Source organism: Macaca fascicularis, chromosome 11, assembly GCF_037993035.2.
Source record: "Macaca fascicularis isolate 582-1 chromosome 11, T2T-MFA8v1.1".
NCBI classification, from domain to species: Eukaryota; Metazoa; Chordata; class Mammalia; order Primates; family Cercopithecidae; genus Macaca; species Macaca fascicularis.
The window spans coordinates 927,947-949,907 of record NC_088385.1 but is presented as its reverse complement, the minus strand read 5'-3'; the positions used below and the strand labels follow the sequence as shown (position 1 = coordinate 949,907).

General features: G+C 56.9%; 1 protein-coding gene across 14 annotated transcripts in view; it reads right to left on the bottom strand.

Moving 5' to 3' along the window:
- Positions 1–2,339: 2,339 nt before the first annotated feature.
- IQSEC3 (IQ motif and Sec7 domain ArfGEF 3) overlaps positions 2,340–21,961 on the bottom strand; it is a 117,199-nt gene continuing 97,577 nt past the window's right edge. For 3 of the 14 annotated variants that reach the window (XM_005569700.5, XM_074005995.1, XM_065523514.2), the window contains 7 exons: positions 20,809–20,948; positions 17,447–17,572; positions 15,128–15,227; positions 14,761–14,922; positions 11,504–11,596; positions 9,450–9,499; positions 2,340–5,987 (listed from right to left, as the gene is read on the bottom strand). In XM_005569700.5, coding sequence (XP_005569757.3) covers positions 5,553–5,987; positions 9,450–9,499; positions 11,504–11,596; positions 14,761–14,922; positions 15,128–15,227; positions 17,447–17,572; positions 20,809–20,948 — 1,106 coding nt within the window. In that variant the 3' untranslated portion in view covers positions 2,340–5,552. Of the gene's footprint in view, positions 5,988–8,301; positions 9,366–9,449; positions 9,500–11,503; positions 11,597–14,760; positions 14,923–15,127; positions 15,228–17,446; positions 17,573–20,808; positions 20,949–21,961 lie in introns of all 14 variants that reach the window. The other 11 variants (XM_005569702.5, XM_074005996.1, XR_012419824.1 and 8 more) reach the window with 10 other exon arrangements.

The following is a 21,961-nucleotide window of genomic DNA, read 5'->3' as shown; positions in this document are numbered from 1 at the left end:
ACAGAGGAGGAGGTGGACAGCAGGCTGCCTTGACCTGGAGTGTGCTGCTCCCCATCCATACACAGGGTCCCACAAGCACGTGCTTGCTCTGGGCAGCAGCTGCCTCGGCTCAGGGGAGCTTGACTTCACTGTTGCTGGTGTGTGCTTTCTGTGGTCTACTTTGGTGGCCTGGTCTTCCTGCGGTGACGGCTGCTCACATGGCCTTAGCTCTGTCCCACCCCTGGCCTCATCCTTGCCCGGCTGGAGCGCCTGACGGCCCACTGTCAAGCACTTCTTCTCCTGGTCTGTGACTATGGTGACCGTCTGCCCTGGATTTGCTAGAAGACCAATTTTGCTTTCCTCAGTAAAGATGTTTTGAAATTCATGTTTACACTTTCATAAGATTTTTTCATGTAAGTAAATGCATATATCAGGAAACCATTTTTTGACAAATTGTGGTCATTTGACCTGAAGTGATGGTCTCTGAACTGTTCACCTGCCCTCAGACCGGACCTTGACCTTGTTGAATTCTCCTCCTTGGAGAGGCCTTCCTTGAATATCCACCCTAAAACAGGCTCTCCCCATCACTCCAGTTGGGTCACCATCCTCTATGTGAAGGCAGCTGCTCCATTTCTTGTTGATGGCACCGCCCAGTGTGAACCTTCCCTGTCCCCTTCACTGCATAGCCCCCAGCACCTAGAACAGTGCTCAGCAGGTGGTCACAAACTTATCGTTCAGTTCATCCTGATTTCCAGCACGAGCTCTGGGCCACTGCTCTCAGCCAGAAACCAGTACGTCCCGGGACCCCTTACTAGGAGCATTCTAAGTCAATGACTGATGAGTCTGACATTCTCCCATCTGCAAAGGGTCATTATGGAGGGAGATGCACGGACCGTAGCTCTCCATCCCTACGGCAGATGGGCACAGAGGGGCCTGGACCACCAGACGGGCTCTGTCAGAACGGGATGGTCTTCCTCTCACCGGAGGGACAAGTATTCATCCTAGATGAGCTGAGGGAACCGAGATTTGGAGAATGGTGCCATAGGCCTGCATCCGGCACAGAGAGCAGCAGGGCCGTCTTGGCCCTTGGCTCTCTCCCAGGCCCGGGCTGAGCTGGTTCCCCGCAGAGTGCTCTCAAGGGGTCAGTCCTCAGCTTCTCAGGTCAGAGATTTCCCAGGATGGGACAGGTCATAGCTGGCTTCCAGCTTACTCTGGAATTTCCCATTTCCTGGGAAGAGGGTGAGGTCAAGCTTCCTTTCCCTTTAGCTGGGAATGACAGGAGCCAGCCTGGGGAAGGTCCTGAAGCTGTTGGGATTTCTAGGTGTTCAGAATTCTGGTCACCAGGAGAGCTGGGTGCCCTCGGGTGTCCTGGGGCAGCCAATTGCTCTCCTCTGATGACTCAGTGTTGCTGGAAGGCGCTCTCCTCTCTCCCCGACCAGGAGAACCACCCATCTCAAGCCCCATGGAGCTGAGCTGAGCATTGCACCTGGCTGTGAGCACCTGGCTGGGCCCCTGCACCTCTCCCAATCCTCATTCCAGCCTTCCCTGCTTCCTCACAGCCACTTGGTTACTGTCACATCCATATCCTTCCCAGAACCTTGGCATCCCTTCTGGCTCCCAGTAGGGGACCTGGCACACTGTGGGGCTCAGCATATGTTTGCTGAATTGCTCTCTGCGGCTTTGTGCACTGTCCCCAACCGTCTTCCTCCAGTCCTTTCATGGGCCCCATTGCTCCTGCATTTCAGGAAGACTGGACCCCGGGGCTGGACAAACCAGACCCTGACACTGAAGTCAGGCTTTGGGAGCCGACGTCTGGCATGGCCAGTGGGATGGCCTCCCCCGCACCCTGATAAACCCTCACTCTTCACTGCAGAAAGCCAAGCAGGCCAGAGGTGGTCCTCCTCTGCCCCCCGGAGGTGTACTGCCTGCCGTGGGGCCTCCTCCCTCCAAAGCTGCCTTTGGTCTCCACTGTAGCCTGCTTTCTGGACCGGCTGGAAGCTGTGTGTGTGTGGTCGGGGAGGTGGAGTGAGGGGTGTATGCATGTGTTAGCGGGGTCAGGCCCACACACACGGTGGTCAGTTTCCTAGCCCTATCCCCAGCTCTGCCAGTGCCCACCCATAGGAAGACTTACCTTATCTTCCCACACCCAAGTCTCCTTTATGGAAGACGGGGGTTCCTAACCATGGGACATGAGTGCATTGCCCTGGGGTAAAGGAATAGTACTGCTGTGGCCAGGGGAGAGCAGCCTGAGAGGCTGAGGGCATCCGTGTCCTTCTCAAATCCTCACCGAAGAGATGCTCTGATTTAAGGCGGGCCCTCCCTGCTGGGAGAGCAAAAGAAGCTGCACCGACACAGTTTGCTCAAGTGACATCTTTCAATATAATCTCTAAAACTCTATGAATTGAACAGATAAAATACCTCTGGGCTATTTTGTTACAAAATATTTGCCATTTGGATTAGTTGCTGGGTGGAGCCACCCTGCCTTTCCCTAGAGAGGTTTCTCTCTTATGGGCGACGGGTGTGTGGGGAGAGGGTGCAGCAGGAGGGACGTACAGCAGACACAGGGACGGACAGATAGATGGTCATCAGGGAAGCCTAGTGGGTACAGAGACTCCTGGCGGGCCGTGGGGACCGGTGGCGCAGGGGCCCGAAGACGCAGGGCTGATCAGTGTGTGCTGGATCGAGACACCCATGGAGACAGGCAGGCAGGATTCCAGGACAAGCTGTCAGCAGGGCTTGCTAGAGACCTGGGGGTGGGATTTCCCCAAAAGTGGGTGGAAAACTAGTTTCATCTCCCATTCCAGGCTCTGGAGTTGGGGCCAAATGGATCAAATCAGGAGAGGGACCCAGATTTCCCAAAGGTCTGGAGTGGATAGAGTGGGGCCATCTTTGGGTGATTGAGTCTGGGGCTCAGTCAGCACTCTACTGTCCCCGCAACCTTGGGAGAGCAGGAAGGCCTAAGAGCACCCCCACTGGTCCTCTGGGGGGCTGGAGGCCCTGCTCTGTCTGCTGCCCTCGGGAGGGAGCAGGAGGCTTTTCCCAGGTCCCCAAGGTCTAGGCTCTGGGGACAGCGACGGGGACGGAGAGGAGGCCCAACCTTGGCCTGGGGACTGAGCAGGGAAGGGTTACAGATGTTGGGCACTTGCTTCCCCTGACAGTGAGGAGGGCAGCTGTGTCCTGCTCCAGGCCCTCAGGGGTTGAATGCCCCTCCCAGCTCTGGACTGGCTCCATGGGAAGCTGACCCCAGGCCGGGCTGCTTCCTGGAGACTCCCTGTGCTGCCAGTGGGGCCCAGGGCAGCCACTGCACCAACCCAAGGGGTGGGCCTCTGCCCTGGGCAGGGGCCCTGAGAGTCCAGTTTCTCAGATGGAGGCCCACATGCGCGCCAGCCCTGACTTTTGCTGGTTCCAATTTGGAAGATCTGGGCTTCCGCTGAGGTGGGAGGGAGGGCCTGGGGTTACTGTGCCCCTCAACAGGGGAGAGGGTACTTTGTAAGCTTGAAGAGCTATGTGAGCAGGGGACAGGGTCCTGCCTGTCGTGCTAGGACTGTCTGGGACAGTGTCCCTGGCCCCCACCCCCTAAGTATATTTAGCTCATAGTTCCTATTCCCCCATACCTAGCACTCCTGCCTCTTAGTCATCGTTTTCATTCTATTTTCAGCTTCCCTCATTTTAAGATTCCTCCACTCCCATCCCCAGGACTCCTCCCAAGTCCCTGACACCTCCTGTCCAGGCCTTCACTTTAAGGGCGATCCCTGCCTTGGCTAAGGGCATCAGAGGTGTCTGAATTTGTGCACCCCATCTGTTGTCTGCTCCACTCTGAAATGCAATGGCTGGAGCATCTGTTACCGAAAACAGAGGAGGGCCACGGCAGCAAGGACACGGAGGGGCAGACGGGCTGGCAGCCACAGGGGAGAGGGCAAATTGGCTGCAAGTTACGGAAACTGGGCCGACAAAGACAGGGCCAGAAATAGACTCACTGGGTGATATCACAGTGACGTCTGAGTGACCACACACACACATACACACACACACGAAATGAAACTAGGTCATCTGGAACCTCTGAGAGCCGGGAATGATCCTTGCTTCCTACCTGGCCTAGCTACTGCAGGTGGGGCAGGGCAGGGGAAGGGTGGGGAGATTCAAGTCCATGTCACACTTGACTCATGTTCACTTCCTCTCCCAGGCCTTAACCACAGGCTCCAAGTGTGGGGGGACCTGCACACAGGACAGCAATGAGCTGCTGGCACAGAACTGGAGCCTGGCCAGGCTTGGGACAGACACGTCCTGATAGGGCCTGACTGGGCAGGCCATGGTACGGCTCCTATAGTCTCTGGGGTGGCTGCCTTTCATCTTCCCCAGGCTTGAGCTCGTGGGGCCACCTAAGGCTGGCTATCCCATCTTGGTGGGCCCTGGGAGGTCAGTGAGCCACGCTTGGGCCTCCTTTGCAATTCTGAGGGTCCAGGGACTCTTGGGCACCCCTGCTGGAAGGGGAGGTCTAGAACCTTCTAGGAGGGGGAAATATTTAAAGGCTGAGGGGTGCAGGGGAAATGCATATGTCTCTGGAGCCCATTTTTCTTGCTTACCTCTGCACCCAAGTCCCTCCTGGAGGCCACAGACTCACACAAGAGGGAGCCCTGCCTCGCGCCGAGCCCCATCTCTGCTGGGCAGATCACTGCCCCGTCTCCACCCGCTTGCACAACGGAAGGAACGGACTGGTTCTCATGCATGTTTATGTGCACATGCCTGTGCGCACACGGCACTGGCTGGGTATTAGCTGGGGCTGGGGAACTAAGAAACTCTTTAAAAAGGTGCATTTTGCAGATCCATGACCTCACAATCCTATGACCCTGCTGAACTGACCCGCAGAGCGCTAAAGTGCTCCTCTTCCTGCCTCCCTTTCTCCAAGCTTTTCTGGAGTCTGGGCAGCTCCTGAGGAAGCAGAGGCCCCGGGAGGAGGGGAAGGACATGGTCAGGGCAGCCAACGTCCCTGGGGACCAAGGAGTAGCCTCCTGAGAGCGCCAGGCTTGGGGGTGGGGGCAGCAGAAAAAGCCCCCACCCTCACTTCTCCCACCTGTCCCTCCAGGGAGCGGGACCAACCCTCCTCCCCTCAGCACAGCCACAGAGGCACTAGTTCTGGGCTGCGAGCCAGCCACCTTCAGTCTAGTGCTCCACTGCCGGCCGGCCCAGCCTCATGCTGCTGCCCCATGGCCCGAGGCCCCCAGGCACTAACAGACTCAAAGCCTGCAAGCTAGTTAGAGCCTCAGCTCCAGTTTCTTCAGTCCATGGTCCAGGGGGAACGTGGTGGCCAGGGGAAGAGGAGGCCTCGCCGGGTCTGGCTGCGTAGGGCCCCGGGAGAGTGAGGTGTGTCTTCAGAACTGGAGTCGGGGTGCAGCTGAGAAAGGGAAGGATGTTGGATGAGGCAAACCCAGGTGCCAGGATTGGGATTCTCTTCCCAAAATGATGGTGATCAGTGACCAGGAACGCATCGTGCCAGGGTGTGGGGAGCAGTGGAGGGGCAGCCCAGGCCCCCCAGTGGCCAGCCCTCCCGGGGCAGGAGGGGAGTGGGGCAGAGTCTACACCAGGCTCCTTGAGCCACTGGAGTAGCGGCGCCGGTGCAGCAGGGAGCCTGGTGGACAGAACTGGTGAGGGTGGTTGTAGGGGGGCGGGGGCGGGGGCAGCGGCGGCTGGTGGATGACCTTGACCGGAGAGCCGGGGCCGCCCAGGGGTGTGGAGCCGCAGGAGTCAGAGGAGGACGAGGTGTAGCAGGAGAGAGCCTGGCTCAGCAGGGGCTCCATGCGGGCCAGGCAGGGCTTGTCCAGGACAATGACCTTGACAATTTGCTGGCACTGCACCAGGGTGCCCGGGGGTGTGGGTGGCGGCGGCGGCAGCGGCGGGGGCTGCTGTCTCAGGGGGCTAGGCGGCAGGTCTGGCGGCGGCACCGGCGCTCCCCTCTCGGCCCCCAGCCCGGAGTTGTGCTGGGACGTTTGAAGCCTGTTGTGAATTGACACCTAGTTTAGAAACAGCCAGAGAAGCATGAAATGTTACAAGACTAATTCCCAGCTGCGAGGACAGGCTGCCCTGAGCTTCCCCTGGCCTCCCTCCCACTCTCAGCCCTCACTCTGACCCTCTCTCCATCTCTCTACCCGCAAGAAGACTGGGTTCTGACTCTGGCTTTTGCCCAGGAGGGAGAGAGGAGTCGAGAGGCTGGCATGTCCTGCCACTGACTGTGAGCGGCGTCGCACTGTGGCCTCAGTCTCTCCATCTGTAAGACGGGCTCTGCATTCCTCTGCCGCCTGACTTCACGGAGCTGTTGGGTGTCCCTAGGCCATGGGAAAACTCCTCCTCACCTCCTTTTCCACCACACTCTGAGCTTGAAAGCAGGGGCCATAGTCTTTGCCCCTCCCCACCTCCTAGGAGTGTGTTGAGGCAAAGGAGGGCAGACCCAGGGACAGGGCCAAGCATTTTTGAGCCTTTCATGTCTCTCTGTTCCCTCCAGCCCTGTTACAGAGGAAGAATCACTGGTACCGTTGACGTCATAGAGGCTTAAACCCCAGAATGCCACAGGGTGATCTGGACCTACCTGTCCTCCCAGACTCCCCAAGGCCGTGACCCTGCATTCGAGAGCAGCCCAAACAGCCGAGGCAGAGTCAGCTCCCCAGCTGTCATTCTGGCCCAAGCCGGGTCCTGGTTAACTTGCCTGGCTGCAGGAGGGGATCCCCAGAGAGGGCTCCAACCTTGATCCCCAAGGCGGGGCATGAGCCTCCGCCCTCAGACATGGAGGTCACTGTGAACTAGCCTGGCCTCCCCTTGCTAGCAGCGGGAGGTGGAGGAGATGGGTGGAAGGGAGGCTAGAGGATTCTGGAAGGAGAAGGATTTAACTCCTCACACCGTTCCACCCCCAAGCTCCCCTGCCCATCGCTATGACACCCCACAATCCCCTCCAAACACCTGGGTCCTCTGGGGGAGGCTGGGACCCTCCTCCTCTCTGAGGATCTTCCTATTGGGCTGAGGATCTTCCTATTGGGCTGCCATCTGTCCTCGGGCAGCACCACCTGGGGCCGCTGCTCAGCGCACCGAGGGGGAGACGGAAGCTGCAGGGGAGGTACCTCATCCCAGGCCTAGACCCAGCTGGCCCCGCCCAAAACGACCCCGGAACCCTAAACCAGCATTTCCTCACCCTGTGTTTTGGCTGCAGGTGCAGTTCAGGGACACCCGTTCCCGGACCTGTGTACTCCCAGCGGGCAACTTCCCTCCTGAGGCTCCCCAGGCCTTTGTCTGCCCCTCAATATTCACGAGCCCAACTGCCACACTCGGCATGTCGCCGGCTTTATTCTTCCTTCTCAGCCTCCAACCTCAGCACATTTTCCAGGCCTGAGGTCCTCCCCCTAAACAAACCAAGGTTCCCTGAGCCCCTCACTGTCCTTCCAAGACACGGCAGGTACAGAACATGGCTGGGGCCCACCTGCCTCTGGGGATCCCTCCAGGGTCCTCACTCAGGCAGAAGCCACTGGGGGGCACGCGCTCCTCCCCCTCCTGCTTGTGTTCTGAATTCCTCCCCAGGAGACACGGGGCCTGAGACAGCCAGGACAGGCTGTGCTCATCTGCCTCCCTCCACCTGGACGTGGCAGCAGCCCTCCCCAGCCGAATGTCTGGCTGTCCCAGTCCAGATCCCCTGAGCAGTCCTTCTTCTCCCTGAGGCTCCCCACGCAGCGCCCGCTCTGGGCCACAGCCTGCGCCTCCCGTTTACCTCCCCTGCTCTGGTCCCTCCACTGCACCCCCGGCCCCATCCCAGTCTGGATCCTTTCTCTTTAGTGGTCAGTGAGTGTAAAGCAGGAAGTGACAGCAAAATGTCCTCTCCTCTGACCCCCTTCTCACCTCCCTGCTCATGAAAGAATGAATGAGGGGAAGGGGGAGACAGAGGATGGAACATGGGCAGCAGGTCAGAACAGCTCAGAGAAGATGGAGAAGCACCTGCCAGAGGGGCTTGGCCAGCAACAGCAGAGAGAGGGCAGAGGAGAGAGAGCTTGGGGTCCAGCTGAGGCCATGGGAGGCGAGGCTGCCCTCTGCGCAGGAGAGCAGAGGCTGGCGGGGCCCTGGAGCTAGCTGAGGGTGGCAGCCTTGCAGATAGCCATATGCCATTAGGCAGGGCAGAAGGGAGGAGAGCGTGGGGTTGGTTGTCCTCCCTGGGTAGCTCAGGCTAGGGCAGGGCAGGGCTGGCAGAACAGAACAGAGGGCTGGGCACGGGTGTGCTTATCTGCAAGGCTCAAGAACGGGCAGCTGCGGAGGATGGGGAGTGGAGGGGGCGGGGAATAGAATACCCACCCTGGGGGCTTGTCAGCTGCTGGGGCAGGAAGCTCCTCCTTGTAAAGGTGCCTCCTCCAGACACGGGTGTGTGGGGGGTGGAGGGCCGTGGGAGAGAGAGAAGACACTGAGCTCCCCTGGGGTGTCCTGCTTCTTCCCAGGGCTTAGTCAGACTGGTGGGTAGGGCACCTTAATAAGACACCTAATGGGGCTCCCTCCGGCTCAAAGTAGGGGCTGGGAAGGGAGGTGACTATATGAGCAGCTGGTGGCTCCGGGAGGCCTGGCAGGAAAGGAGTGGAGCTGGGACTCACTGGGGTGCAGGAGGACCCAGTGGGAGAGGGCTGGGGCTCACGAGGCTTGTAGGGGCATCTGCACGCTCCTCCCATAGGTGGCACTGTGGGGGTTTGGCAGGGACCAGCTGCTGCTGGGTCTTCTGCAGTCCCTCGCTATGTGACGTGGAGATGGGCAGCCTCCCCTCCACCACAGACAGTCTTCAGGTTTATCGCTCTTACCCCAGGAAAGCCCCCAAGACAGCCCCACCCTACTCTGTCTCATTTTCTTTTGCACACATCCCCACGCCATGGCCAGCTTTCCAGATGGACCAGCTGTTCCAGGGAGGAGCCCCCCTCCCTCCGGCCCCCAAGTCTCAGTTCTCCAACCTGGCCCCAGGTGTCCAAGAGGGCAGGGTCTGCCCCAGAGGTGATCGTTTGGGGCCTGGCCTGAGGGGTGACTCTCCGGGGGAGCCCAGGCTCCCCGCTATGGAGGGTGGGAGGACTTGGGGAAGGGGATGTGAGGTTCTCTGATATAGCAAGTACTGGGGGAGCAGTGAGCAGTGAGCATTTCCTGGGGAGGTGGATTTGGGGGCACACAGGAAGGATGGCCCTAGGGTGTCATGAGCTCCGTCTCCACTGTGTTAGTCTGGGAGCTCAGCCTCGGAGGGCAGCAGGCTGGGGAAAGGGGAGAAAGAGCTCGAGGCTTAATTAGGTGCTGGAACAGTGGCATTACCCATGCTAGCAGTAACTTTTAATTGTATCTCTTGAAATTGGTAAAATGGTGAGTCGGGCTGGGGAGGCATTGATTAATACCTGAGAAGAGAAACAACAGAGACGGTGAGAAGAAGGACAAGGGGGCAGGGAGTCACTCACCTGGGCAACCAGGGCTCCACTTACCTCCACCGTGCTCTCCGCCGGCTTCTCCCTGAGCGCGGCCTCCCTTTTGGCTTTGAATGCAAAGAGCACAGGGCTCATTCTCTACTGGCTGAGAATGAGCTACCTGCCCCTCCCCTGCGCCCCTCAAGCATCTCTGCAGCTAAGACTTGGGGTCACGCTGCTCCTCACTGGGGCGGAGATTGGGAGTCCCACTCTGCCACTTAGAAGCTGTGTGACCTGGGCGAGATGCTACATCTCTCTGGGCTGCCACAGACTAGAAGATCTCTGGCGCTCTTTCTCATGTTGGCATTGTGGAATCTGATTTACCCACAGTCAAAGCCTCCCCAGTACGAACTGTGAAAGCTGGCTTGGAGGAGGCCTGGGTTGTGGGCGCCACGTTCATCAGCCTCCGTGGATCACAGGCTCCTTGAGTGTGAACCACACTTCTTTGCTCCCAGCCCTGCAGACTGGCTGAGGGGGGAGGACCAAATGGGCTGAGGCCTGCACAGCACTCACCGCAGTGCCTGGCACAGTAAAAGCCGATAATGGCTCTGTAATTACTCTGAGGGCCTTCTGGCTGGCCTGGCACAGCAGCAGGGACCCTGCGGACCTCCATGGATAGCTCATTGGCTCTTTCTGGCTGAGTCACTCCCGGCTTCCACCCCTACCCCCACAGGAGCCCCTCTCATTTCCCAACCCCTGGGGGTGCCAGTTTCCCCCTGCTCTGCTCAGTCCTCTGCTTCCTGCAGCAGTAGAGGGAGCTGCACCATTGTCTGGGGATGAGACAGACCCAGCTGTGGAAGCGACTAAGGGACACGTCCCTGGGGACAGGCATCTGGCAGGGAATAATACGCAGCTGAGGGCTAGCTCTGGGGTTTCACAGCTGAGAAAACAAGCAGCGACCCGTGCCCTATGACCTTATAGAAATGAAGAGGCCAACTGAAATCAGGCCGCGTGGAGAATTATGGACGCACGATGGCAGGTCAAACCCATATAGGGAAGATTCCATCCCAGTGAGAACCTCTACAGAGCAAAAACAGCCCCATGTCCTGCTCGGAAAGCGAATCTCATGTCCTCGCTGCCGTAACCAGTCCCCGTGCTGCTGCCTGTTCCAAGTCAGGAGTCAGGGCCAACTGTGGCGGGTCATGGACCGCGTGGAGGCCACTGGAGTCTCTCGCTATGATCCTGGCTTTCCAGTGCTCTGCACAGGGCAGCAGCCATTCGAGAAGTGTTTGTTGAGTGTAAGAGTAAGTGACTGAGTTAACTAATTGGTGGACAGTCGTGGATGGCTTGCTGGGATGTCACTGGAATGAGACTGAATTCTCATGCATCTCTCCTCGTTCTCTTTATTTGGGGCTGGTGGAGGGGAGGTGGTGGAAACTTTTCCTGATCCCCTGCAGGTGGGGGTAAGGTTGGGGTAGGAGGTGGAAGGTAGGGGCCCTTGGGGGCAGAGGACGCAGGTCTAGGGAACCTGGCTGAAGGAGGTGCCACCTCTGGAGCCAACTTGACTTGGCTGGAGTGAGCAATTCAACTGGAGAAACCATTAGAGAAGTGGAGTTTGAGGGTCTCTCTGGATTTGGGGTGGGCTGACCTGAGCCAGGGATTAGGGAGTGCTTCTGCCTCATTAGTGAAGGGACTGTACAGAGAAGAGCAAGATCCAGATCCTTCTGGTCACCCTGCCCTCTTATACTGCCTGGTTGGAGAGTGCTCCTCATGGGGTTTCTCTTGACCTCGTCTCGTCAAGACAGCCTGGCTGCAGGAGGGAAGGCCTCCCTGCTGGGCCCGGGAGGCCAGGACTCTTGCCTGACTCCTCCAGGGCAGACAGTGACATCTCACATAGACTCCAGAACTCCGGTGCAGTTTGCAAAATGGACAGACACATTTCTCTCTTGCCTTCCTCCTTACTCCCACCACTAAAGCCCATGAGATTAAAGAAGGCAAGCCTGGCACTCCTCAGCAGAAAGAAACATGCCATGGGAACGGGCAACTCTCCCTGCAGATTGCCCAGGACCCACACCCAGGGTCCCTGAGTGGCCTCCATGGGGGCTGGCGCCCTGGGCAGAGCCGAGGCTCACCTGTCGGCGATCCTTGCTTTGACTGTGGGTCCCCCTGGGCTCCGCTGGGCTTGAAGGAGAGTGTCTTTGTTCCCTGCTGCTTCTCCAGCTCCCCTAAGGAATGGAGAGGCCCGTGAGCAAGAGAAATCATAACCTCAAACACACAGAAGTAAGGGAGGAAATGAGGGGCAGGCAGGAAGGGGAGGAAGAAGCCGAGAGGTCCCAGCACATGCTGTGAAACATGGACCTCGGGTCTGGCCCCACCACTGAATAGCAAGTAAAATACCCCCTCGGAACCACGGTCTCCTCATCTGTACATGGGGATGATCATATCTGCTTGAACATCAGAGAGGCACAGAAGAGGCTGATGTGAGGGAGGTGAACTGCCTGGGTTTGAATCCTGGTTCTGACACTCCCTGGCTGTGTGGCTTTAGGCAAGTTACCCAACCTCTCCATGCCTCACTTGAGAGGACAGCTGTGCCCGCTTCAAGGTGTCATTAAGAGGACTGCGTGGAGAAATACACATAAAGCACTGAGGACAAGGCCTGGCTAGTGACCCGTACTCCATAAGTATTAAGGTGCGTGTGAAAGTAATGGCAAAAACCGCAATTACTTTTGCTCCAACCTGTATCAGTTTTGTTACATTGTGTGAGAAGCACCTGGCACAGCAGAGTTTGCTGACAGGGGTGACACCTCACCTCTCCGCCCAGCACCTGGGAGGATGGAGCCTGCCTGGCCGGCTGAGCCTCCACAAGGTGTTCAAAGCTCTCCCAAGGAGGAAAGTCCATACCAGGGGTGTGGAGGTTGCAAGCCTGCGGGGCCAGGACATCTGTCTAGGTACTCAACTTTAATTCCTCTCACCGGATTGGAAACCTGTTCCTTCTTGTTCTTCTCTCAGTGGAGCTACAGAACTGCCGGCTGCCATCCTTGGAGATTTGACAGGATTATTAAATCACTCCTCCTGCTTCTCTTTTCCAGGAGACATAACTCAAGTTCCTTTTATTACAGCTACTCTCCTGGGCTCCATTTTCAGTCTCTCTGGTTGTCTAGAAACCAGGGACACTGAACTGTAGGCCCCCAAACCAGAACAATTTGTCCTGATTGCCTAAATCACACCATCGATCAATGCTAAATATTTTTACTGCACTGAGAGTTGTTTCTCTCCCCCAGAGGGGCTCTCTTGGCTTTGGAGAAATTAGCATCATAATTACAAGTGAGGAGTCCTGGGCCACTGGATGCAAATCTTGTTTTGTCACTGACTGCGAACTTGGACAACTTCCCTAAGTGCTTTTAGCCTATTTCCTTATTGTAAAATGAGGAAAATAATGCCCACTATGGAAAGCTGTCGTGAGAATTAGTCCAGTGCCTGACATATAATAAGTCCTCAATAAATGGTAGCTGATACTGTTTTCCGTTTTCTTTTCTTTTTTGTAGAGACGAGGACTTGCTGTGTTGCCCAGGCTGTTCTTGAGCTCCTGGGCTCAAGCAATCCTCCCTCCCGAGCTTCCCAGAGTGCTAGGATTACAGGTGTGAGCCACTGAGTCCAGCCCATTTTATTTTATTTTATTTTTCCTGGCTTCCTTTCCTCCCTGTCTCCCTGGCCTGCCCTTCCTCTTCCCTCAGCTGTTCCTTCCCTTTCTCTCCAGTGAAGACTAAGAGCCAGCATGAGCCTTTCTTCCTGCTCTTTTACCCTTGAGGCAGCAGGAGAGGATATTCACCTCCTGACATGACAGATTCTGACACTGTCTGCTCCTCTGGGACTTTGGGAAGTGGGGTAAATGCTGTTCCTGCGCTGACGGAGGAAGGTGCCTCTCTCACCTATGCTGGTGCCACTTGGTGTGCTATGGCCCCCCAGGGCAGTGCGGAGCCATCTGGGACAGTCAGACAATGAGAGAGGTGAAGCCATTTCAAGGTGCTTTCTTGAAAATGCTCCAGAACAACAGCAGGGGTGGCCTCTCTGGGGATCCAGTGCAGCCCTTGAAAAGAATCTGTTTGTTTCAGCACTGAACTCAAATAAGCCAACAGATTGAAAGAAGGGAGTTTATATGCACCCCTCCCCACCAAGCAGTTACCTGAGTTCTAGAGCCCAGTCTGATGGATCTCATTTTACCCCAATTTAGATTGTTTCCTTAGAAAAAATAAACAGAACCTCTTCTCTCACTCCTGAGTGAAAGTATAGAATCAAACGTAAATGAAAATGACAGCTCCTCCACTTCTAACATGCACAACCTGGACACACGGCTGAACTCCTCTGAGCCTCAGCTGTAGAGTGGGGTCAATGCACCTACCTTGCAGTGTCACTATCATAATCCACAAAATAGAAATAAACTGCTTAGCGTGTAGTAGGAACCTCAAAAATGATGATTCAAAAGCACCAGCCTGTCACATTGATCCCCTGCTCAAAATCTCCCCCTGCCTTTCCTAGCGCCTAATGGGCAGATATTAATTTAGAAACACTTTTTAACTAAGTGGCCATACAGGCAGTCCTGAAGCCTATTTTCATTTTCTGTTTTCGTTTCTGAATCTGTTATTTAGTCCTCCCTTAAAGGCTATCTGGAGCCTCTGTGATGCTTAATCAGTACAAGCTTGTAGGTGGGTACAGGCTGCAGGCCCTTGCTGCTCTTCCCTTAACCCCAAAGCGGACAGTAAACCACCTGGACATACAAGGAGACCCATATTCTCTAAAATGCCTGAATGGAATAATCTAGAATCTAAGCCTTCCTTAGAGGAACAGAGACTACTGTAAGATGAGGGATAGTAAGAAAGCAGCCTAGGCTCTTCAAAAGGACAATGTTTTAAAGAAAATAAAGTGGAGGGATGATTCAAGATTAAAAGAGAGTGAAGAAATGAGGCCAACCAGATGCAATGTACAGACTTGGGCCACAGCGGGGGAGGTAACAGCAGACGGTTTGGTGGGAAGAAAAGCACCAGAGCCCCATGGGCCTGCCTGGCCAGCTCGCTTGGTCATCCTGGTAAAACATAGCAGAGCTCTCTGTTCCAAGAGGCCCACATGCAACCCCACGTGCCGGCTGATCTGTGTACACATGTGTGTGCACTCTAGCAAGCCTCACTTTAATTGTGAAGAAACATGGAAACTGGTGCTCCCACCCGGGCTGTGGGAGTGTGGTGTGGTGGGGCCTGGAGATGGGGAGGGTCCGAAGTGGGGCCAGGGCAGGGCTGCGCTGCTCCCTGGAGTCAGGCATGTCTGTCTCAAGCTACCCCTGTCCCTTGCTGAATGGGAACCCCCACCAGCTGCCTCGGGAAGCCTGTGTCCTTACACTCTATCCGGATCTGCTCCAGCTCTGTCACCTCAGCAATGGACTCCTTCAGGTCCTCCACGAACTTTTGCATCTCGTCCGAGCCCAGGGCACAGAAATGCAGCACCTGCTTCCTCTCGGAGCCCGAGAGCGGTGTCACCAGTGTGATGCCATGAGAGTAATCTAGAAAGCAGACCCCAGGGCCCCAGTGGGCTGTGAGCAGCAGCAGCTGAGGGCTGGAGCCAGCCAGACATGAGGAGGGCACGGGGTCTTGGGGGCACTCATGCCTCTATCCACTCTGCTGTCCAGCACTTCTCCCTCAACTCGCCCCAGCCATTTCATTCATCCATTCTTTCTCAAAGACTTACATTGGCTGTCAAAGACTTACACTCGTTCTCAAAGAGGTGGAACTGCATGCCCAGCAGGCCAACTGACTTGCAGAAGGTGTATGTGGAGGAGCTCTTCTTCTTCGGGCAAAGTTTGAGAATCTGTTCAGGAGAGGGAGATAGACATGTGCTGATGAGCAGACAGTCATGGAAACATGGATGCACAAACACCCAGGGGGATGCATGATCACAGAAGTAAACACATGCAGTGATGAATGTGCACATACAGATACAGATACATACATATATGTACACACACTACACCAAAATGTGCGTCTTCACTGCACAAAACCCTACAGTCATTATTCTCTCTGCACTTAGAAGCCAAGCCACGGAGCCTGAGCTGGTCTGTAAAACCCACCTGATGTGATCCTTGCCTTACTCTGGACTTCTGCCCAAGCCACGGTGTCCTCCCTTCTGTAGCTTGAGAAGGGCAAGCTCGGTTCCACTGTGGGCCCCTCGCATACGCTGTTCCCATTTCACAGCTCTCCCGGCAGCTTTTGGCACAGCTGCATTACTCTCATTACTTAAGTCTCAAATGCTACCTCCTTAGAGATGCCTTCCTGGACCACCCCCTCTAGAAAACAAACCACAGCAAACCCAAATCCGGCCCTTAACCCCAGTCACTCTCCGTACTATCACCTGGTTGCAGCCTTCATAGTGCCTTCCCCCAATCTGATATTATCTTGTTTGTCTGTTTCTTAATTATTTTCTATCTCCCTCCCCTACTGAAATGAAAGCTTATTTTAGTAAAGTCATCTGGTCGCTTAATAAACAAATTTCTATTCGGAGACTTCTGTGAGCTGAGCCCTGGAGATACAGGAGAACTCAGAACAGAGCTCTTGCCCTCAAAGTGCTTATGGAATGTGGAGTGTCACAGTGTCCATCAGGTGATCAAATAATAAAGCATAACAGCAAAAAAAAAAAACAAAACTTGGCCGGGCGCGGTGGCTCAAGCCTGTAATCCCAGCACTTTGGGAGGCCAAGGCGGGTGGATCACGAGGTCAGGAGATCGAGACTATCCTGGCTAACACGGTGAAACCCCGTCTCTACTAAAAATACAAAAAATTAGCCGGGCGTGGTAGCGGGCGCCTGTAGTCCCAGCTACTTGGGAGGCTGAGGCGGGAGAATGGCGTGAACCAAGGGGGCGGAGCTTGCAGTGAGCCGAGATCGCGCCACTGCACTCCAGCCTGGGAGACACAGCGAGACTCCGTCTCAAAACAAAACAAAACAAAAAACAAAACAAAACAAAACAAAACAAAACCAAGGTGCTAAGTGTTTTGAAGAAAATGAAATAGGGTAAGGAATCAAAAGTGATTTGAGACTTGAATGAAAAGAAGGAGGCCAGGAAGGCAAGAGGAGAGTGCAAGGTCTGGAGGAGCTTCGCAAGAAGGAGCAGCAAGTACAAAGGCCTGGCCCACAGAAGGGAGGCGGCTCACAGGGCTGAGGAGAGGGCAGGGAGGCAGATTAGGGGAAGGGACACGTGGCCTAATGTGCACTCCAGAGAGATCACGCTGCTGCTCTCAGGGGGTGAACCCTAGAGGTGGGGAGAGCCGTGTGGAGGCTGATGTGGTTCACTGAATGTACCAGGCGCACGCTAAGACCGCAGTAGTGGAGGTGGTGAGAGGTCGTTCAGGCTTGTGATCATTTTAGAGGCAGGACCCGTGCATGGGAGAGGCAAGCCCTGTTCCAGTCCTGCTCACCAGTTTTCCAGACCTACAATAATGCCTGGCACAGGGTCAACACTGATTAAATATTTGTTGAATGGATACTTGTTTTCAAAGAGCAAGGAACGAGTGTCTGTGGATACAGATGTACGCATGTGTGCATGCATGTGCACGCACGCGCGCACACACACAGATAAACCAGCCTCGCCTAGGCCCAGGGACAGAGCATGCTCCACCTAGGTAGGCCCTGTTCCTCCCAGGCCCTGGGGTGTGAGGCACAGCCCTGTGTGCTCCCTGCCCTGTGCGCTCCCTGCCCTGTGCGCTCCCTGCCCTGTGCGCTCCCTGCCCTGGGCTTCCTGTAACGTGGAGAGGCCAATGGTCTGGGATCTAGTTTGTTAACAGTTTGTGCAACCACGAGCAGATCATTTGATGTCTCGGTGTCACGACTTATTAAGTAGGAATTAGCATGTTTGCCTGAGCCCCCTCACGCCCACGGTGTGAGAGCACCATGAAGACAGATCCGTCCCACGGAACAGGCATTCCGTCTGAAACCTCTGGGCGTCCTTTCCTGCCCACTTCAGGGACCCTGCCCAGGCTGCTCAGGGCAGCGGGTAGCCCCAGCCCAGCCCAGTCCCGGAGCGGGGGGCCACTCACCACCAACAGGTCATTGAAGAGGAACACCTCCCTCTGATGAGCCGCCTGCTTCTGCAGCTTGTTCACATCCGTCACCTCAAAGAGCCGGCTGCAGCACACCAGGCGGCGGTGGGGCACCGACAGCACCTGCACGCGGGCGTGGCGCTCAGCGAGAGAAACCAGAGGCCTCCAGGCCTCCCCAACCACAGCGCCCATTTTCCAGAAGAGGAGACGGGGGCCCAGGGAAAGGGGAGGGGCGCTCCGGTTCTGTGGAGGGAGAGGGGAGGGGTTCCGGCTCTGTGGAGGGAGAGGGGAAGGGTTCCGCTTCTGTGGAGGGAGAAGTGCGGGGCTCTCCGGTTCTGTGGAGGGAGAGGGAAGGGGCTCTGGTTCTGTGGCGGGAGAGGGGAGGGGCTCCGGTTCTGTGGAGGGAGAGGGGAGGGGCTCCAGTTCTGTAGAGACGGGAGGGGAGGGGTTCCGGCTCTGTGGAGGGAGAGGGGAGGGGCTCCGCTTCTGTGGCGGGAGAAGTGCGGGGCTCTCCGGTTCTGTGGAGGGAGAGGGGAGGGGCTCCGGTTCTGTGGAGGGAGAGGGGAGGGGCTCCAGTTCTGTAGAGACGGGAGGGGAGGGGTTCCGGCTCTGTGGAGGGAGAGGGGAGGGGCTCCGCTTCTGTGGCGGGAGAAGTGCGGGGCTCTCCGGTTCTGTGGAGGGAGAGGGGAGGGGCTCCGGTTCTGTGGAGGGAGAGGGGAGGGGCTCCAGTTCTGTAGAGACGGGAGGGGAGGGGTTCCGGCTCTGTGGAGGGAGAGGGGAGGGGCTCCGCTTCTGTGGCGGGAGAAGTGTGGGGCTCTCCGGTTCTGTGGAGGGAGAGGGGAGGGGCTCCGGTTCTGTGGAGGGAGAGGGGAGGGGTTCCGGCTCTGTGGAGGGAGAGGGGAGGGGTTCCGCTTCTGTGGAAGGAGAGCGGAGGGGCTCCGCTTCTGTGGCGGGAGAAGTGCGGGGCTCTCCGGTTCTGTGGCGGGAGAGGGGAGGGGCTCTCTGGTTCTGTGGAGGGAGAGGAGAGGCGCTCCGCTTCTGTGGCGGGAGAGGGGAAGCTCTCCGGTTCTGTGGCGGGAGAGAGGAGGGGCTCTCCGGTTCTGTGGCGGGAGAGGGGAGGCTCTCTGGTTCTGTGGCGGGAGAGGGGAGGGGTTCCAGTTCTGTAGAGACGGGAGGGGAGGGGTTCCGGCTCTGTGGAGGGAGAGGGGAGGGGTTCCGGCTCTGTGGAGGGAGAGGGGAGGGGTTCCGGCTCTGTGGCGGGAGAGGGGAGGGGCTCCGGTTCTGTGGAGGGAGAAGGGCGGGGCTCTCTGGTTCTGTGGAGGGAGAGGGGAGGGGCTCCGGTTCTGTGGAGGGAGAGGGGAGGGGTTCCGGCTCTGTGGCGGGAGAGGGGAGGGGCTCCGGTTCTGTGGAGGGAGAAGGGCGGGGCTGTCTGGTTCTGTGGAGGGAGAGGGGAGGGGCTCCGGCTCTGTGGCGGGAGAGGGGAGGGGCTCCGGTTCTGTGGAGGGAGAGGGGAGGGGCTCCAGTTCTGTGGAGGGAGAAGGGCGGGGCTCTCCGGTTCTGTGGAGGGAGAGGGGAGGGGCTCCGGTTCTGTGGAGGGAGAAGGGCGGGGCTCTCTGGTTCTGTGGAGGGAGAGGGGAGGGGCTCCGGCTCTGTGGTGGGAGAGGGGAGGGGCTCTCCGGTTCTGTGGAGGGAGAAGGGCGGGGCTCTCCGGTTCTGTGGCGGGAGAGGGGAGGGGCTCCGGCTCTGTGGCGGGAGAGGGGAGGGGCTCCGGCTCTGTGGCGGGAGAGGGGAGGGGCTCTCCGGCTCTGTGGCGGGAGAGGGGAGGGGCTCCGGCTCTGTGGCGGGAGAGGGGAGGGGCTCTCCGGTTCTGTGGCGGGAGAAGGGCGGGGCTCTCCGGTTCTGTGGCGGGAGAGGGGAGGGGCTCCGGCTCTGTGGCGGGAGAGGGGAGGGGCTCTCCGGTTCTGTGGCGGGAGAGGGGCGGGGCTCTCCGGTTCTGTGGAGGGAGAGGGGAGGGGCTCCGGCTCTGTGGAGGGAGAGGGGAGGGGCTCCGGCTCTGTGGAGGGAGAGGGGAGGGGCTCCGGCTCTGTGGAGGGAGAAGGGCGGGGCTCTCCGGTTCTGTGGCGGGAGAGGGGAGGGGCTCCGGCTCTGTGGCGGGAGAGGGGCGGGGCTCTCCGGTTCTGTGGAGGGAGAGGGGAGGGGCTCCGGCTCTGTGGAGGGAGAGGGGAGGGGCTCCGGCTCTGTGGAGGGAGAAGGGCGGGGCTCTCCGGTTCTGTGGCGGGAGAGGGGAGGGGCTCCGGCTCTGTGGTGGGGCCTGGACTTGACTCTCATCCTTCTCTCTCCTCTTCTGAGGATCTTTCCCTCACATACTCACCCCATGTCCCCAGGGCTCATCCCTGTCATGCCTCTTGGGGAGCACAGCCAAGGAGAAGGGGTCCACTAAGCCACAGTAAATGAGGTGATAGAGGGACAGGAAAAGGACATTGAGAAGAGCTTTCAGGCTGTTCCAATCAAGCCACTGTCAACCTGCTTCCCTCTATAACCTTGAGGGCATCCCCTGTCCCAGGCAGCAGCCTGCAGATATGACACCTCCACCCTTTCTCTACTGCACAGATGCAAGTGTGCAAGCGCGAAGGGATCACAGAGACACCTGGTGTCTACTCCAGCGTATAAGACAAACCAGTTGCTTGCAACCAGACAGATGCTAAGACCTCAGCAATAAAGGCTCTCAAAGCAGAAAACGCTGTCCCTGCACAGACTGGGTGGAGGGAGCCTAGTGCAGAGCCTCAGAAGAGGTCTCCAAACTCTCCCAAACTGTCCCCTGAGCCAACAATATGAGGAGGAGGAACTGGAACCCCCATGACATCCTTTATAGTATAAAGTGTAGCCTACAGAGAAGGCCCACTTTAAAAATCATTGCAGGCTTGGAACATGCTGTCTGGGACACAGGTCACTACCAGTAAGGCACCTCTATGGTGATGCCACAGCGTAGAGCCTATTGAGTCCATTTCCTGCCTTCTACTCATCAGGACCATCCAGGAATGCCTAGTAGTCATGCTGTCCTAGGAAAGGGATACTAAATCTCATCTGACCACCCAGATGCTTCCACCCTAGACCACCAGGCCATGCTTCTTGACATCTCATCTCAGATTGTCCTGCTGCAGTATCTGGTGGCAAGAGGCAATGAGGAAATTAGGCAAGAAAAAAGAGATGCAGTGTCTGGCATACAGTAGCTACTCCATAACTATTATGTGAATGAGTACGAAGAAAGAGTTTCAGAAAGGTAAGGAGGAGAATGGGAAGAGATGCCAGGAAGGAAGGAAGGAAAGAAGACAGAAGATAGGTGGCTTGTGGACACTCACTGTCTTCATGCCCACGATGGACTTCTCCACCTTGGTGACGTACGTGACGTGGTCCTCATTGGACTTGAGCTCCTTCTGCTGTATCCTCTCATAGATGCCTACCACCAGCTCCCTGGGGATGTCAGCGCCATCGTCCACACCTAACAATGTGGAGTGGGCAGGGGTGGTGGTGGGGTTGGGAGGGAGGGTGTCAGAGCGCTGGAGCCAGACAGAAGAGACCCCCATCCAGCCTGGAGCTCCCCGCGGGTGGTCTTGATTTTTGCCATGCCTTCAATGCCTGGTGCCTCATACCCATTCAATTAAGAACAAGTTCCTTAGCCAGGCACCAAAACTAATGATATGATATGGCCCCAACACCCATTTCCTGCCTCACCTCCTGATGTTCCTCAAGCGGAGTCTTTGCGCCCCCCTCCCAGGCCTCTTTCCCAATGGCCAAATACCACCTCCATGTTCCTGCCAACCCTCTGTGCCTCCGCAGTTCTATCATCTTCCTTGTGCTTGTCTCACCCCCCAGCTCCGCCCTACCACTCTAGCATCACAAGGAGGTTCTGTTTCATTCTCTTTTTGGATCTTCCTCCTCCTGGGTTCTCCCCTCCCCTCCAGTGGGAAGCATGGAGTTGAGAGCTTAGTCTTTGAAGGGATTCCTCCCTCACTGGGAGCAGTGGGGGAGCAGGCAGACCCAATGGCAATGCAGGCGAGGACACCCCATTCCACCTCCTGCTTCATAGTAATGATAAAACTCTGGCAACAAAAAAACACCGGCAGGAAATATGCCAAAAAGCAAACACATTTCTTTTGGAGAAACAGGCAATTAAAATATCTTCTTTCTACTATTTCCAAATCTTTCTTTAATGACTATATGCTTCTTTTATGATGGAAAAAATAAAAATAAAGCAACTTTGGCAAGCATCTCTCAAAGGAGTGTTCCCAGCTACTGAAAGGACACCATGCCTTCTCTGAACAGCTCCCTGCCTGTTCTGGCTTCTTCCACATCTGATCTTGGTTCTTAAAGTCAGGCAAATGAGCCATGCAGCAGTCAAGGAGGCTGAAGGAAATCAGGCTGTGGGTAAGAAAAAGCAAGGAGAAAGGCTGAGTATATGGATGCCTCCAGTTCAAGGTGGCAGGCTGCATGCCTCTGTTGCTTCTGAATACT